The sequence below is a fragment of the Colletes latitarsis genome, unplaced genomic scaffold (assembly GCF_051014445.1).
Source record: "Colletes latitarsis isolate SP2378_abdomen unplaced genomic scaffold, iyColLati1 scaffold0021, whole genome shotgun sequence".
NCBI lineage: Eukaryota > Metazoa > Arthropoda > Insecta > Hymenoptera > Colletidae > Colletes > Colletes latitarsis.
Window position 1 is genome coordinate 9,980,407 of NW_027488371.1, and position 19,594 is coordinate 10,000,000.

Consider the following 19,594-nt stretch of genomic DNA (forward strand, 5'->3'; position numbering starts at 1 on the left):
TCGATCTATATTTTAGAGGATAACACCGGCTAGGTCAGGGTTAGGTCTGGTATTTGCCTTCATCTGGCTCATAATTTCGCATTTTTCGCATACTTGTTGGCCAGATCCTGGGCGTTTTCTGGTTTGGATCAGGTAGTAATGTGGTACCACACTGAAACAGTGAGTTAATCCTGGATTCGATTTATATATTAGAGGGTAACACCGGTTAGGTTTGGGTTACGTCTGGTATTTGCCATCATCTGGCTCATACTTTCGCATTTTTCGCATACTTGTTGGCCTGCTCCTGGGCGTTTTCTGGGTTGGATCAGGTAGTAGTGTGGTACCACACTGAAACTGTGAGTTAATCCTGGATTCGATCTATAGATTAGAGAGTAACACCGGTTAGGTTTGGGTTAGGTCTGCTATTTGCCATCATCTGGCTCATGCTTTCGCATTTTTCGTATACTTGTTGGCCAGATCCTGGGCGTTTTCTGGTTTGGATCAGGTAGTAATGTGGTACCACACTGAAACAGTGAAGTAATCCTGAATTCGATCTATAGATTAGAGAGTAACACCGGTTAGGTTTGGGTTAGGTCTGCTATTTGCCATCATCTGGCTCATGCTTTCGCATTTTTCTCATACTTGTTGGCCAGATCCTGGGCGTTTTCTGGTTTGGATCACGTAGTAATGTGGTTCCACACTGCAGCAGTGAATTAAACCTGGATACAATCTATATTTTAGAGGCTAACACCGGTTAGGTCAGGGTTAGGTCTGGTATTTGCCATCATCAGGCTCATACTTTCGCCTTTTCACCTACTTGTTGGCCAGATCCTAGGCGTTTTCTGGGTTGGATCACGTATTAATGTGGTACCACACTGAAACAGCGAGTTAATCCTGGATTCGATCTATATTTTAGAGGATAACACCGGCTAGGTCAGGGTTAGGTCTGGTATTTGCCTTCATCTGGCTCATAATTTCGCATTTTTCGCATACTTGTTGGCCAGATCCTGGGCGTTTTCTGGTTTGGATCACGTAGTAATGTGGTGCCACACTGCAACAGTGTACCAAACCTGGATACAATCTATATTTTAGAGGATAACACTGGTTAGGTCAGGGTTAGCTCTGGTATTTGCCATCATCTGGCTCATACTTTCGCATTTTTCGCATACTTGTTGGCCAGATCCTGGGCGTTTTCTGATTTGGATCACGTAGTAATGTGGTACCACACGGAAAGGGTGAGATAATCCTGGACTCGATCTATATATTAGAGGGTAACACCGGTTAGGTTTGGGTTACGTCTGGTATTTGCCATCATCTGGCTCATACTTTCGCATTTTTCGCATACTTGTTAGCCAGATCCTGGGCGTTTTCTGATTTGGATCACGTAGTAATGTGGTACCACACGGAAAGGGTGAGATAATACTGGATTCGATCTATATTTTAGAGGATAACACCGGTTAGGTCAGGGTTAGGTCTGGTATTTGCCATCATCTGGCTCATGCTTTCTCATTTTTCGCATACTTGTTGGCCAGATCCTGGGCGTTTTCTGGGTTGGATCACGTAGTAATGTGGTTCCACACTGCAACAGTGAATTAAACCTGGATACACTCTATATTTTAGAGGATAACACCGGTTAGGTCAGGGTTAGGTCTGGTATTTGCCATCATCTGGCTCATACTTTCGCATTTTTCGCACACTTGCTGGCCAGATCCGGGGCGTTTTCTGGGTTGGATCAGGTAGTAGTGTGGTGCCACATTGAAACAGTGAGTTAATCCTGGATTCGATCTATATACTAGAGGGTAACACCGGTTAGGTTTGGGTTAGGTCAGGTATTTGCCATCATCTGGCTCATAGTTTCGCATTTTTCGCATACTTGTTGGCCTGATCCTGGGCGTTTTCTGGGTTGGATCAGGTAGTAGTGTGGTACCACACTGAAACAGTGAGTTAATCCTGGATTCGATCTATATATTAGAGGGTAACACCGGTTAGGATTGGGTTAGGTCTGATATTTGCCATCATCTGGCTCATACTTTCGCATTCTTCGCATACTTGTTGATCAGAACCTGTGCCTTTTCTGGTTTGGATCAGGTAGTAGTGTGGTACCCCACTGAAACAGTGAAGTAATCCTGGATTCGATCTATATATTAGAGGGTAACACCGGTTAGGTTTGGGTTAGGTCTGGTATTTGCCATCATCTGGCTCATGCTTTCTCTTTTTTCGCATACTTGTTGGCCAGATCCTGGGAGTCTTCTGGTTTGGATCACGTAGAATGTGGTTCCACACTGCAACAGTGAATTAAACCTGGATACAATCTATATTTTAGAGGATAACACCGGTTAGGTCAGGGTTAGGTCTGGTATTTGCCATCATCTGGCTCATACTATCGCATTTTTCGCATACTTGCTGGCCAGATCCTGGGCGTTTTCTGGGTTGGATCAGGTAGTAGTGTGGTGCCACACTGAAACAGTGAGTTAATCCTGGATTCGATCTATATATTAGAGGGTAACACCGGTTAGGTTTGGGTTACGTCTGGTATTTGCCATCATCTGGCTCATACTTTCGCATTTTTCGCATACTTGTTAGCCAGATCCTGGGCGTTTTCTGATTTGGATCACGTAGTAATGTGGTACCACACTGAAACAGTGAGTTAATCCTGGATTCGATCTATATATTATAGGGTAACACCGGTTAGCTTTGGGTTAGTTCTGGTATTTGCCATCATCAGGCTCATACTTTCGCCTTTTCACCTACTTGTTGGCCAGATCCTAGGCGTTTTCTGGGTTGGATCACGTAGTAATGTGGTACCACACTAAAACAGTGAGTTAATCCTGGATTCGATTTATATATTAGAGGGTAACACCGGTTAGGCTTGGGTTACGTCTGGTATTTGCCATCATCTGGCTCATACTTTCGCATTTTTCGCATACTTGTTGGCCAGATCCTGGGCGTTTTCTGATTTGGATCACGTAGTAATGTGGTACCACACGGAAAGGGTGAGATAATCCTGGATTCGATCTATATATTAGAGGGTAACACCGGTTAGGTTTGGGTTACGTCTGGTATTTGCCATCATCTGGCTCATACCTTCGCATTTTTCGCATACTTGTTGGTCATACAATGGGCGTTTTCTGGATTGGATGAGGGTGTAGTGTGGTACCCCACTGAAACAGTGAAGTAATCCTGAATTCGATCTATATTTTAGAGGGTAACACCGGTTAGGTCTGGGTTAGGTCTGGTATTTGCCATCATCTGGCTCATGCTTTCTCATTTTTCGCATACTTGTTGGCCAGATCCTGGGCGTTTTCTGGTTTGGATCACGTAGTAATGTGGTTCCACACTGCAACAGTGAATTAAACCTGGATACAATCTATATTTTAGAGGATAACACCGGTTAGGTCAGGGTTAGGTCTGGTATTTGCCATCATCTGGCTCATACTTTCGCATTTTTCGCATACTTGCTGGCCAGATTCTGGGCGTTTTCTGGGTTGGATCAGGTAGTAGTGTGGTGCCACACAGAAACAGTGAGTTAATCCTGGATTCGATCTATATATTAGAGGGTAACACCGGTTAGGTTTGGGTTAGGTCTGGTATTTGCCATGAACTGGCTCATACTTTCGCATTTTTCGCATACTTGTTGGTCAGATCCTGGGCGTTTTCTGGGTTGGATAAGGTAGTAGTGTGGTACCCCACTGAAACAGTGAAGTAATCCTGAATTCGATCTATATATTAGAGGGTAACACCGGTTAGGATTGGGTTAGGTCTGATATTTGCCATCATCTGGCTCATACTTTCGCATTCTTCGCATACTTGTTGGTCAGAACCTGGGCCTTTTCTGGTTTGGATCAGGTAGTAGTGTGGTACCCCACTGAAACAGTGAAGTAATCCTGAATTCGATCTATATATTAGAGGGTAACACCGGTTAGGTTTGGGTTAGGTCTGGTATTTGCCATCATCTGGCTCATGCTTTCTCTTTTTTCGCATACTTGTTGGCCAGATCCTGGGAGTCTTCTGGTTTGGATCACGTAGAATGTGGTTCCACACTGCAACAGTGAATTAAACCTGGATACAATCTATATTTTAGAGGATAGCACCGGTTAGGTCAGGGTTAGGTCTGGTATTTGCCATCATCTGGCTCATACTATCGCATTTTTCGCATACTTGCTGGCCAGATCCTGGGCGTTTTCTGGGTTGGATCAGGTAGTAGTGTGGTGCCACACTGAAACAGTGAGTTAATCCTGGATTCGATCTATATATTAGAGGGTAACACCGGTTAGGTTTGGGTTACGTCTGGTATTTGCCATCATCTGGCTCATACTTTCGCATTTTTCGCATACTTGTTAGCCAGATCCTGGGCGTTTTCTGATTTGGATCACGTAGTAATGTGGTACCACACTGAAACAGTGAGTTAATCCTGGATTCGATCTATATATTATAGGGTAACACCGGTTAGCTTTGGGTTAGTTCTGGTATTTGCCATCATCAGGCTCATACTTTCGCCTTTTCACCTACTTGTTGGCCAGATCCTAGGCGTTTTCTGGGTTGGATCACGTAGTAATGTGATACCACACTAAAACAGTGAGTTAATCCTGGATTCGATTTATATATTAGAGGGTAACACCGGTTAGGCTTGGGTTACGTCTGGTATTTGCCATCATCTGGCTCATACTTTCGCATTTTTCGCATACTTGTTGGCCTGATCCTGGGCGTTTTCTGGGTTGGATCAGGTAGTAGTGTGGTACCACACTGAAACAGTGAGTTAATCCTGGATTCGATCTATATATTAGAGGGTAACACCGGTTAGGATTGGGTTAGGTCTGATATTTGCCATCATCTGGCTCATACTTTCGCATTCTTCGCATACTTGTTGGTCAGAACCTGTGCCTTTTCTGGTTTGGATCAGGTAGTAGTGTGGTACCCCACTGAAACAGTGAAGTAATCCTGAATTCGATCTATATATTAGAGGGTAACACCGGTTAGGTTTGGGTTAGGTCTGGTATTTGCCATCATCTGGCTCATGCTTTCTCTTTTTTCGCATACTTGTTGGCCAGATCCTGGGAGTCTTCTGGTTTGGATCACGTAGAATGTGGTTCCACACTGCAACAGTGAATTAAACCTGGATACAATCTATATTTTAGAGGATAACACCGGTTAGGTCAGGGTTAGGTCTGGTATTTGCCATCATCTGGCTCATACTATCGCATTTTTCGCATACTTGCTGGCCAGATCCTGGGCGTTTTCTGGGTTGGATCAGGTAGTAGTGTGGTGCCACACTGAAACAGTGAGTTAATCCTGGATTCGATCTATATATTAGAGGGTAACACCGGTTAGGTTTGGGTTACGTCTGGTATTTGCCATCATCTGGCTCATACTTTCGCATTTTTCGCATACTTGTTAGCCAGATCCTGGGCGTTTTCTGATTTGGATCACGTAGTAATGTGGTACCACACTGAAACAGTGAGTTAATCCTGGATTCGATCTATATATTATAGGGTAACACCGGTTAGCTTTGGGTTAGTTCTGGTATTTGCCATCATCAGGCTCATACTTTCGCCTTTTCACCTACTTGTTGGCCAGATCCTAGGCGTTTTCTGGGTTGGATCACGTAGTAATGTGGTACCACACTAAAACAGTGAGTTAATCCTGGATTCGATTTATATATTAGAGGGTAACACCGGTTAGGCTTGGGTTACGTCTGGTATTTGCCATCATCTGGCTCATACTTTCGCATTTTTCGCATACTTGTTGGCCAGATCCTGGGCGTTTTCTGATTTGGATCACGTAGTAATGTGGTACCACACGGAAAGGGTGAGATAATCCTGGATTCGATCTATATATTAGAGGGTAACACCGGTTAGGTTTGGGTTACGTCTGGTATTTGCCATCATCTGGCTCATACCTTCGCATTTTTCGCATACTTGTTGGTCATACAATGGGCGTTTTCTGGATTGGATGAGGGTGTAGTGTGGTACCCCACTGAAACAGTGAAGTAATCCTGAATTCGATCTATATTTTAGAGGGTAACACCGGTTAGGTCTGGGTTAGGTCTGGTATTTGCCATCATCTGGCTCATGCTTTCTCATTTTTCGCATACTTGTTGGCCAGATCCTGGGCGTTTTCTGGTTTGGATCACGTAGTAATGTGGTTCCACACTGCAACAGTGAATTAAACCTGGATACAATCTATATTTTAGAGGATAACACCGGTTAGGTCAGGGTTAGGTCTGGTATTTGCCATCATCTGGCTCATACTTTCGCATTTTTCGCATACTTGCTGGCCAGATTCTGGGCGTTTTCTGGGTTGGATCAGGTAGTAGTGTGGTGCCACACAGAAACAGTGAGTTAATCCTGGATTCGATCTATATATTAGAGGGTAACACCGGTTAGGTTTGGGTTAGGTCTGGTATTTGCCATGAACTGGCTCATACTTTCGCATTTTTCGCATACTTGTTGGTCAGATCCTGGGCGTTTTCTGGGTTGGATAAGGTAGTAGTGTGGTACCCCACTGAAACAGTGAAGTAATCCTGAATTCGATCTATATATTAGAGGGTAACACCGGTTAGGATTGGGTTAGGTCTGATATTTGCCATCATCTGGCTCATACTTTCGCATTCTTCGCATACTTGTTGGTCAGAACCTGGGCCTTTTCTGGTTTGGATCAGGTAGTAGTGTGGTACCCCACTGAAACAGTGAAGTAATCCTGAATTCGATCTATATATTAGAGGGTAACACCGGTTAGGTTTGGGTTAGGTCTGGTATTTGCCATCATCTGGCTCATGCTTTCTCTTTTTTCGCATACTTGTTGGCCAGATCCTGGGAGTCTTCTGGTTTGGATCACGTAGAATGTGGTTCCACACTGCAACAGTGAATTACACCTGGATACAATCTATATTTTAGAGGATAGCACCGGTTAGGTCAGGGTTAGGTCTGGTATTTGCCATCATCTGGCTCATACTATCGCATTTTTCGCATACTTGCTGGCCAGATCCTGGGCGTTTTCTGGGTTGGATCAGGTAGTAGTGTGGTGCCACACTGAAACAGTGAGTTAATCCTGGATTCGATCTATATATTAGAGGGTAACACCGGTTAGGTTTGGGTTACGTCTGGTATTTGCCATCATCTGGCTCATACTTTCGCATTTTTCGCATACTTGTTAGCCAGATCCTGGGCGTTTTCTGATTTGGATCACGTAGTAATGTGGTACCACACTGAAACAGTGAGTTAATCCTGGATTCGATCTATATATTATAGGGTAACACCGGTTAGCTTTGGGTTAGTTCTGGTATTTGCCATCATCAGGCTCATACTTTCGCCTTTTCACCTACTTGTTGGCCAGATCCTAGGCGTTTTCTGGGTTGGATCACGTAGTAATGTGATACCACACTAAAACAGTGAGTTAATCCTGGATTCGATTTATATATTAGAGGGTAACACCGGTTAGGCTTGGGTTACGTCTGGTATTTGCCATCATCTGGCTCATACTTTCGCATTTTTCGCATACTTGTTGGCCAGATCCTGGGCGTTTTCTGATTTGGATCACGTAGTAATGTGGTACCACACGGAAAGGGTGAGATAATCCTGGATTCGATCTATATATTAGAGGGTAACACCGGTTAGGTTTGGGTTACGTCTGGTATTTGCCATTATCTGGCTCATACTTTCGCATTTTTCGCATACTTGTTGCCCAGATCCTGGGCGTTTTCTGGTTTGGATCAGGTAGTAATGTGGTACCACACTGAAACAGTGAAGTAATCCTGGATTCGATCTATATTTTAGAGGATAACACCGGTTAGGTCAGGGTTAGGTCTGGTATTTGCCATCATCTGGCTCATACTTTCGCATTTTTCGCATACTTGTTGGCCAGATCCTGGGCGTTTTCTGATTTGGATCACGTAGTAATGTGGTACCACACGGAAAGGGTGAGATAATCCTGGATTCGATCTATATATTAGAGGGTAACACCGGTTAGGTTTGGGTTACGTCTGGTATTTGCCATCATCTGGCTCATACTTTCGCATATTTCGCATACTTGTTGGCCAGATCCTGGGCGTTTTCTGGTTTGGATCACGTAGTAATGTAGAACCACACTGAAACAGTGAGTTAAACCTGGATTCGATCTATATATTAGAGGGTAACTCCGGTTAGGATTGGGTTAGGTCTGATTTTTGCCATCATCTGGTTCATACTTTCGCATTCTTCGCATACTTGTTGGTCAGAACCTGGGCCTTTTCTGGGTTGGATCAGGTAGTAGTGTGGTAACCCACTGAAACAGTGAAGTAATCCTGGATTCGATCTATATTTTAGAGGATAACACCGGTTAGGTCAGGGTTAGGTCTGGTATTTGCCATCATCTGGCTCATACTTTCGCATTTTTCGCATACTTTTTGGCCAGATCCTGGGCGTTTTCAGGTTTGGATCACGTAGTAATGTGGTGCCACACTGCAACAGTGTACCAAACCTGGATTCGATCTATAAATTAGAGGGTAACACTGGTTAGGTTTGGGTTAGGTCTGGTATTTGCCATCATCTGGCTCATACTTTCGATTTTTTCGCATACTTCTTGGTCAGATCCTGGGCGTTTTCTGGGTTGGATCAGGTAGTAGTGTGGTACCACACTGAAACAGTGAGTTAATCCTGGATTCGATCTATAAATAAGAGGGCAACACTGGTTAGGTTTGGGTTAGGTCTGGTATTTGCCATCATCTGGCTCACATACTTTCGATTTTTTCGCATACTTGTTGGCCTGATCCTGGGCGTTTTCTGTTTTGGATCACGTAGTAATGTGGCTCCACACTGCAACAGTGAGTTAAACCTGGATTCAATCTATGTTTTAGAGGATAACACCGGTTAGGTCAGGGTTAGGTCTGGAATTTGCCATCGTCTGCCTCATACATTCGCATTCTTCGCATACTTGATGGCCAGATCCTGGGCGTTTTCAGGTTTGGATCACACAGTAATGTGGTACCACACTGAAACAGCGGGTAAACCTGGATTCGATCTATATTTTAGAGGATAACACCGGTTAGGTCGGGGTTAGGTCTCGTATTTGTCATCATCTGGCTCATACTTTCGCACTTTTCGCATACTTGTTGGCCAGATCCTGGGCGTTTTCAGGTTTGGATCACGTAGTAATGTGGTGCCACACTGCAACAGTGTACCAAACCTGGATTCGATCTATAAATTAGAGGGTAACACCGGTTAGGTTTGGGTTTGGTCTGGTATTTGCCATCATCTGGCTCATACTTTCGATTTTTTCGCATACCTGTTGGCCAGATCCTGGGCGTTTTCTGGTTTGGATCACGTTGTAATGTGGCATCACACTGAAAGAATGAGTTAATCCTGGATTGGACCTATATATTAGAGGGTGACACCGGTTAGGTTTGGGTTCGGTCCGGCATTTGCCATCATCTGGCTCATACTTTCGCATTTTTCGCATACTTGCTGGCCAGATCCTGGGCGTTTTCTGGGTTGGATCAGGTAGTAGTGTGGTACCACACTGAAACAGTGAGTTAATCCTGGATTCGATCTATAAATAAGAGGGCAACACTGGTTAGGTTTGGGTTAGGTCTGGTATTTGCCATCATCTGGCTCATACTTTCGATTTTTTCGCATACTTGTTGGCCAGATCCTGGGCATTTTCTGGATTGGATTACGTAGTAAAGTGGTACCACACTGCAACAGTGAGTTACACCTGGATTCGGGTCTATATTTTAGAGGATAACACCGGTTAGGTCAGTGTTACCTCCGGTATTTGCCATCATCTAGCTCATACTCTCGCATTTTTCACCTACTTGTTGGCCAGATCCTGCGCGCTTTCTGGGTTGGATCACGTAGTAATGTGGTACCACACGAAACAGTGAGTTAAACCTGGATTCGACCTATATTATAGAGGATAACACCCGTTAGGTCGAGGTTATGTCTGGTATTTGCCATCATCTGGCTCATACTTTCACATTTTTGCCATTCCTGCATTCAAGATACTCGGCCTTTTCCGATTTGGATCAGGTAGTAATGTGGTACCACACTGCAACAGTGAGTTAATCATGGATTCAATCTATATTTTAGAGAATAACACCGGTTAGGTTTGGGTTAGGTCTGGTATTTGCCATTGTCTGGCTCATAGTTTCACATTCTTCGCATACTTGATTGCAAGATCCTGGGCTTTTTCTGGTTTGGATCACGTAGCAATGTGGTACCGCACTGAAACAGTGAGTTATACCTGGGTCCGATCAATATTTTAGAGGATAACACCGGTTAGGTCAGTGTTGGGTCTGGTATTTGCCATCATCTGGCTCATTCTTTTGCTTTTCTCGCGTACTTGATTGCAAGATCCAGGGCTTTTTCCTGGTTTGGATCACGTAGGAATGTGGTGCCACACTGCAACAGTGAGTTACTCCCGGATTCAAACTATATTTTAGAGGATAACACCGGTGAGGTCAGTGTTAGCTCTGGTATTTGCCATCATCTAGCTCATACTCTCGCATTTTTCGCATACTTGTTGGCCAGATCCTGCGCGTTTTCAGGGTTGGATCATGTTGTAATGTGGTACCACACTGAAACAGTGAGCTAAACCTGGATTCAATCTATATTTTAGAGAATAACACAGGTTAGGTCAGTGTTAGGTCTGGTATTTGCCATCATCTGGCTCATACTTTCGCATTTTTCGCATACTTGTTGGCCAGATCCTGGGCGTTTTCTGAGTTGGTTCACGTAGAAATGTGGTACCACACTGAAACAGTGAGTTAATCATTGATTCGATCAATATCTTAGAGGATAACAACGGTTAGGTCAGGGTTAGGTCTGGTATTTGCCATCATCTGGCTCATACTTTCGCACTTTTCGCATACTTGTTGGCCAGATCCTGGGCATTTTCTGGATTGGATTACGTAGTAATGTGGTACCACACTGCAACAGTGAGTTACTCCTGGATTCAATCTATATTTTAGAGGATAACACCGGTGAGGTCAGTGTTAGCTCTGGTATTTGCCATCATCTAGCTCATACTTTCGCATTTTTCGCATACTTGTTGGCCAGATCCTGCGCGTTTTCTGGGTTGGATCATGTTGTAATGTGGTACCACACTGAAACAGTGAGCTAAACCTGGATTCAATCTATATTTTAGAGAATAACACAGATTAGGTCAGTGTTAGGTCTGGTATTTGCCATCATCTGGCTCATACTTTCGCATTTTTCGCATACTTGTTGGCCAGATCCTGGGCGTTTTCTGAGTTGGTTCACGTAGAAATGTGGTACCACACTGAAACAGTGAGTTAATCATTGATTCGATCAATATCTTAGAGGATAACAACGGTTAGGTCAGGGTTAGGTCTGGTATTTGCCATCATCTGTCTCATACATTTGCATTTTTTGCGTACTTGTTGGTCAGATCCGGGGCCTTTTCGGGTTTAGAACACGTAGTAATGTGGTGCCTCACTGCAGCAGTGAGCTAAACCTGGATTCAATCTATATTTTAGAGGATAACACCGGTTAGGTTTGGGTTAGGTCTGGTATTTGCCATTGTCTGGCTCATAGTTTCACATTCTTCGCATACTTGATTGCATGATCCTGGGCTTTTTCTGGTTTTGATCACGTAGTAATGTTGTGCCACACTGAAACAGTGAGTTAAACCTGGATTCAATCTATTTTTTAGTGGATAACACCGGTTAGGTCAGGGTTAGATCTGGTATTTGCCATCATCCGGCTCATACTTTCGCATTTTTCGCGTACTTGTTGGCCAGAACCGGGGCCTTTTCTGGTTTAGATCACGTTGTAATGTGGCACCTCACTGCAACAGTGAGCTAAACCTGGATTCAATCTATATTCTTGAGTATAACATCGGTTAGGTCAGGGTTAGGTCTGGTATTGACAATCATCCGGCTCATACTTTCGCATTTTTCGCATACTTGTTGGCCAGATCCTGGGCTTTTTCTGGATTGGATCACGAAGTAATGTAGTACCGCAATGAGACAGTGAGTTAAGCCTGGTTTCGATCTATATTTTAGAGGATAACACCGGTTAGGTCAGTATTAGGTCTGGCATTTGCCGTCATCTGGCTCATACTTTCGCTATTTTCACATACATGTTAGCCAGATGCTGGGCTTTCTCTGGCTTGGGCCTCGCTGTAATGTGATACCACACTGGAACAGTGAGTTAACCTGGTTTCGATCTATATTTTGGAGGATAACACCGGTTAGGTCAGGGTTAGGTCTGGTATTTGCCATCATCTGGCTCATACTTTTGGATTTCTCGCGTACTTGATTGCAAGATCCAGGGCTTTTTCCTGGTTTGGATCACGTAGGAATGTGGTGCCAAACTGCAACAGTGAGTTACACCTGGATTCAATTTATATTTTAGAGGAAAACCAGGGTTAGATCAGAGTTAGGTCTGGTATTTGCCATCATCTGGTTCATACTTTTGCATTTTTCACGTACTTGTTGGCCAGAACCGGGTCCTTTTCTGGTTTAGATCACGTTTTAATGTGGTACCTCACTGCAACAGTGAGATAAACCTGGATTCAATCTATATTCTTGAGTATAACATCGGTTAGGTCTGGTATATGCCATCATCTGGCTCATACATTCACATTTTTCGCATACTTGATTGGAAGATCCTGTGCTATTTCTGGTCTGGATCACGTAGTAAAGTGGTACCACACTGAAACCGTGAGTTAAACCTGGATCCGATCTATATTATAGAGAATAACACCGGTTACGTCTGGGTTATGTCTCGTATTTGTCACCATCTGGCTCATACTTTCGCACTTTTCGCATACTTGTTGGCCAGATCCTAGCCATTTTCTGGTTTGGATTACGAAGTAATGTGGTACCACACTGAAACAGTGAGTTACACCTGGATTCGATCTATATTTTACAGGATAACACCGGTTAGGTCAGGGTTAGGTCTGGTATTTGCCATCATCTGTCTCATACTTTTGCATTTCTCGCGTACTTGATTGCAAGATCCAGGGCTTTTTCCTGGTTTGGATCACGTAGGAATGTGGTGCCACACTGCAACAGTGAGTTACACCTGGATTCAATCTATATTTTAGAGGATAACACCGGTTAGGTCAGTTTTACCTCCGGTATTTGCCATCATCTAGCTCATACTTTCGCATTTTTCACCTACTTGTTGGCCAGATCCTGTGCGTTTTCTGGGTTGGATCACGTAGTAATGTGGTACCACACGAAACAGTGAGTTACACCTGGATTCAATCTATATTTTAGAGGATAACAACGGTTAGGTCAGGGTTAGGTCTGGTATTTGCCATCATCTGGTTCATACTTTTGCATTTTTCGCGTACTTGTTGGCCAGAACCGGGTCCTTTTCTGGTTTAGATCACGTAGTAATGTGGTACCTCACTGCTACAGTGAGCTAAACCTGGATTCAATCTATATTTTAGAGGATAACGCCGGTTAGGTTTGGGTTAGGTCTGGTATTTGCCATTGTCTGGCTCATAGTTTCACATTCTCCGCATACTTGATTGCATGATCCTGGGCTTTTTCTGCTTATGATCACGTAGTAATGTGGTACCGCACTGAGCCAGTGAGTTATACCTGAGTCCGATCAATATTTTAGAGGATAACACCGGTTCGGTCTGGGTTTGGTCTCGTATTTGCCATCATCTGGCTCATACTTTCGCATTTTTCGCATACTTGTTGGCCAGATCCTGGGCGTTTTCTGGTTTGGATTACGTAGTAATGTGGTACCACACTGAAACAGTGAGTTAAATCTGGATTCAATCTATATTTCAGAGGACAACAACGGTTAGGTCAGGGTTAGATCTGGTGTTTGCCATCATCCGGCTCATACTTTCGTATTTTTCGCATACTTGTTTTCCAGATCCTGGGCTTTTTCTGGTTTGGATCACGTAGTAATGTAGTACCGCACTGAAATAGTGAGTTAAACCTGGTTTCGATCTATATTTTAGAGGATAACACCGGTTAGGTCAGGGTTAGGTCTGGTATTTGCCGTCATCTGGCTCATACTTTCGCAATTTTCACATACATGTTAGCCAGATGCTTGGCTTTTTCTGGCTTGGGCCTCGCTGTAATGTGGTACCACACTGGAACAGTGAGTTAATCATGGATTCAATCTATATTTTAGAGAATAACACCGGTTAGGTCAGGGTTAGGTTCGGTATTTGCCATCATCTGGCTCATACATTTGCATTTTTCCCATATTTTTTGGCAAGATCGTGGCCTTTTTCCTGGTTTGGATCACGTAGGAATGTGGTACCGCACTGAAACTGTGTGTTAAACCTGGATTCAATCTATATTTTAGTGGATAACACCGGTTAGGTCAGGCTTAGATCTGGTATTCGCCATCATCTGGCTCATACTTTCGCACTTTCACCTACTTGTTGGCCACATCCTGGGCGTTTTCTGGGTTGAATCACGTAGTAATGTTTTACCAGACTGAACAGTGAGTTAAACCTGGATTCAATCTATATTTTTGTGGATAACACAGATTAGGTCAGGGTTAGATCTGGTATTTGCCATCATCTGGCTCATACTTTCGCATTTTTCGCATACTTGTTGGCCAGATCCTAGGTGTTTTCTGATTTGGATCACGTAGTAATGTGGTACCACACTGAAACAGTGAGTTAAACCTGGATTCAATCCATTTTTTACAGGATAACTCCGGTTAGGTCAGTGTTGGGTCTGGTATTTGCCATCATCTGGCTCATACTTTCGCATTTTTCGCATACTTGCTGGCCGGATCCTGGGCGTTTTCTGGTTTGGATCACGTTGTAATGTGGTACCACACTGAAACAGTGAGTGTATCATGGATTCGATCAATATTTTGGAGGATAACACAGGTTAGGTATGGGTTAGGTCTGGTATTTGCCATCATCTGGCTCATACTTTCGCATTTTTCGCATTCTTGTTGGCCAGATCCTGGGCGTTTTCTGGATTGGACCACGTAGTAATGTGGTACCACACTGAAACTGTGTGTTAAACCTGGATTCAATCTATATTTTAGGGGATAACACCATTTATGTCTGGTATTTGCCATCATCTGGCTCATACTTTCGCATTTTTCACCTACTTGTTGGCCACATCCTGTGCGTTTTCTGGGTTGGATCACGTAGTAATGTTTTACCAGACTGAAACGGTGAGTTATACCTGGATTCAATCTAGATTTTTGTGGATAACACAGGTTGGGTCAGGGTTAGATCTGGTATTTGCCATCATCTGGCTCATACTTTCGCATTTTTCGATTACTTCTTGGCCAGATCCTGGACGTTTCCTGGTTTGGATCACGTAGGAATGTGGTACCACACTGCAACAGTGAGTTAAACCTGGATTCAATGTATATTTTAGAGGATAACACCGGTTAGGTTTGGGATAGGTCTGGTATTTGCCATTATCTGCCTCATAGTTTCACATTCTTCGCATACTGGATTGCAAGATCCTGGGCTTTTTCCTGGTTTGGATCACGTAGGTATGTGGTACCACACCGAAGCAGGCAACTAAACCTGGTTACGATTAATACTGTTGCGCCGGGGAGTATTGCTCGTCGCTCGCCTCATATTGTCACATCACAATTAAAATAGCACATCGTAACACAACTAGGAACTTTATTAACAATGAAGCTTTCGATACGTTTGTTCGCCTTGCGATCTGTCGTAATTCTAATCATCAAATCGTTTCCGGTCTCTCAGCAACCGGAAGGCTCGGGATCCCGCGTCCGCTCGTTTTCGTGTGGCAGCTTCACCTCATCGCGAAGCCTCTTCACACCATTGCGACGATGCAATTTCGCGGTATTGCGCGGCATCGTCATACCGTCGCAACAATACTTTAGAGGGTAACGCCGGTTAGGTATGGGATAGGCCTGGTATTTGATATTATCTGGCTCATACTTTCGCACATTTCGCATACATGTTGGACAGATGCTGGGCTTTTTTTGAGCTGGATCACGTAGTAGTGTGGTACCGCACTGAAACAGTGAGTTAAACCTGGATTCGATCTATATTTTAGAGGATAACACCGGTTAGGGCGGGGTTAGGTCTGGTATTTGCCATCATCTAGCTCATACTTTCGCAATTTTCACATACATGTTAACCAGATCCTAGGCTTTTTCTGGCTTGGGTCACGTTGTAATGTGGTACCACACTGAAACAGTGAACTAAACCTGGATTCGATCTATATTTTAGAGGATAACACCGGTTAGGTCGGGGTTAGGTCTGGTATTTGCCATCATCTGGCTCATACTTTCGCATTTTTCACCTACTCGTTGGCCAGACCTTGGGCTTTTTCTGGGTTGGGTCTCGTTGTAATGTGGTACCACACTGGAACTGTGAATTAAAGCTGGATTCGATCTATATTTTAGAGGATAACACCGGTTAGGTCGGGGTTTGGTATGGTATTTGCCATCATCTGGCTCATACTTTCGCATTTTTCGCATACTTGTTGACCAGATCCTGGGCTTTTTCTGGCTTGGGTCTTGTTGAGCCCCAACACAGGTAGCGGCAGAAGGGTCGGAGCAGCCGAATATGTTTAGGTTCGACAATTACCACTCTTCGCGACCAGAACGTTTCATAAAACTTGACCTTACCTACAGCTGCACATCACGTGCAAATCACCGCAATAAAACCATTACCTGCTAGCCCTAACTGAACAACATTTCCCAAAAATGTTTAAACATCCAAGCTCCACCTCAAGACCATTTTAGATCCACCCTCACAATATAACCGACCAATTCAAAATCATAGAGTTTACCTTTCCCTAAAATGACATCAGCCAATCAGAACTTTAACCTCCTCGACAACCGAGCAAACACGGTCGAGCATATCAGAACTCAACCAGAGGTCAAAGAAAACACATCAAAGGTTCACTTACTACTTCATCAAACCACTTGTACAGATATTATTGTGTATTAAAGTTTAAATAGTGTTACCAAAAAACCTCTTGTAAAAACTCATTGCAAAATCAACCATTATACACACAAATCTTTGCGCATTAAGTTGCACGAAGAAGAGCGAGCGCAAACGATCCGTTAAACCGGACAAATCGTCATCCTGCGTCGCAACATAAAATTGGTCCTTCGAGCCGGATCCAGTGCTTTGGAAGGAATTGAGTCCGGAGAACTCGTCACGAGAAGCAACAGCACCAAAGTCAGTGGCATCAGGAGTGTCACCTTTGGATCAAAAACCACGAGCCGTCATCCAGCGCGTCCAGTCTTCGTCGTCGAAGTCTGTGGCATCAGGAGTGTCACCTTCGGGGAAAGACAGCCGCGCATCTTGGATCCAGCACGGTCAGCCACGCTAACGGAGTCGGTCACTCAGACGGAGTGACATCCAGCATCCAATCTAAGCAGCATCTTGAGGGAGTCCATCAAACACCAGGTTGCAGACGTCGCATCGAAACGTAAGTCCACACCCTTGTTTTTGAGTCATCGTTAGAACATATTTCTTAATCCTATTCCGAATCCAATCAAATTCACACAAAATGGCTCCCAGTCATGAAGAGCGATTAAAAAATTTAAAATTGAGACGCGAGGCGTTTAAAATAGAACTCGAAACGTTTAAAGTATCAATTGATAACTTTATTGAAGGAACCTCAGTAACGACTATCCGTGTTCAATTAGATGATATAGAGTCAGAATTCGCAGCTTTCAACAAATCGCAATCCGAATTAGATAGTTTAGAGGAGGGTCAGCTAATGCGTGAACGCGTCAGTATAAAAGCAGCGTTTATACAATGTAAAGCACAAGCGTTAGATATAATTGCAACAGCAACGACATTACGGTCAGGGAATAATTCACGAGACGCGCAACATACGCCCCACTCGCAGGTAGAATCAACGGAAAGTGAAATTACATTACCTAAAATCAATCTGCCAACCTTTTTGGGCGCGTACGAAGATTGGCCAGGGTTTGCCGACCAATTTCGCTCGACGGTGCATGATAACGTACGCATAGATAATTGCAAAAAATTAATGTACCTTCGGTCCTGTCTAAAATATGAAGCTGCTAAAGCAATCGAGTCACTCGGTAACTCAGCAATTAATTATACGGTTGCTTGGGAAATATTAGAACGACGGTATAATCAGCCTGCAATAATCGTAGCCAACCACTTGAAGATATTGTTTGATATGCCGCAAATCAATCGTCAAACACACCAAGATCTTCGATCATTCTTAAATAATATTGAAACGCACTATCGCGCCTTACAAGCTCTAAATCAACCAACTACAGATACTCTGCTTTTACATCTATTCACAACAAAGATAGATCGCGAAACCACGTTAAAATGGAAGGAACATACACAAAACACAGATTTCCCAACCGTAGAAGAATTATTTAAATTCCTACATGACCGGTGTAAGATACTTGAACCCGCAGGCTCTAATTGTAATAATAATTCGAAAAACATAGCTCCGCAAATCACTAATCGTTACCGAAATTACCCACCAACAAATAGTAGAATGCCCACGCGCGATCTGCGCTCAAATACAACACAAGCATTTGTTACTCAGTCTCGTATGCTTTGCAATTTTTGCATGGGACCTCATTTTTCGCAAAATTGTGAGAAATTCACTTCGCTATCGGTATTAGAAAGAACTAGGCTCGTAAACGAAAAAAGACTATGCTTCAATTGCTTACGGCGAAACCATGGCACGAGCGAATGCCAAGCGTCTACCTGCAAGCGATGTCATAAACGACACCATTCCTTACTCCATACCGAGGCAGGCAACTCTTCACAGCCAATTCAGACTAATGTAAATTGTCTTTCGACCGGTACAATACCAAACATCATGTTATCCACAGCAATTATCCACGTACTTGACAATACCGGGAAATCGCATTCTTGCCGCGTACTATTAGATTCATGTTCCCAAGCTCATTTGCTGAGCGAACGATTTTGCAAGCAGTTAGGGTTAAAAACGCGAACAATATCGATTCCCCTTTCCGGTACCAATCAAATGAACTCAAACATCAACAAAATGACAACTGCGCACATCAAATCACGGTATAACAGTTATTCCACGACGCTTACATTTCTAATCGCGAAACAAATATCACATCCAATTCCATCTGAATCCATGAAGAGCAGCAAATTTAACATTCCAACCGGTATCCAACTAGCAGATCCATATTTCTACCAAACACAGGAAATAGATGGACTCTTAGGGGCCCAAGTATTTTGGGATCTCCTATACGGGAATAAAATCGCATTAGATCAAAAATTAATCACATTATATGAAACCGGGTTAGGGTGGATAGTAACAGGGGAAGTTAAAAATAGAACTCAATCGCATAAGGTAGTTTGCAATCTTACGCTGAAATCATTACATGACGATATGCAACGGTTTTGGAATCTTGAAGAGTGCCCTGCCTCAAAAATTCTTTCTCCAGAAGAACGAGCTTGCGAAGATCATTATACAACACACACAACTCGAGGTCCATCTGGACGATACATTGTCTCACTTCCCTTTAAACATACAGAACTCAGGTTAGGCGACACATATAACGTAGCATATACAAGATTTTTAGCATTAGAACGGTCCTTAGATAAACACGCTGATCGAAAGGCACAATACCGCGACTTTCTGAACGAGTACGAAAAACTCGGGCATATGACCGAAATTCAAGACGAGCGCATTGGCGGTTGTTAC

General features: G+C 43.5%; 1 protein-coding gene across 1 annotated transcript in view; it reads left to right on the plus strand.

Moving 5' to 3' along the window:
* Positions 1–19,271: 19,271 nt before the first annotated feature.
* The window catches only part of LOC143350700 (uncharacterized), a 3,281-nt gene continuing 2,958 nt past the window's right edge, over positions 19,272–19,594 (plus strand). The window contains exons 1-2 of the mRNA XM_076782728.1: positions 19,272–19,431; positions 19,473–19,594. The exon at positions 19,473–19,594 is cut by the window's right edge and continues 2,958 nt beyond it. Of these exons, the coding sequence (XP_076638843.1) occupies positions 19,272–19,431; positions 19,473–19,594 (282 nt within the window). The remainder of the gene's footprint in view (positions 19,432–19,472) is intronic.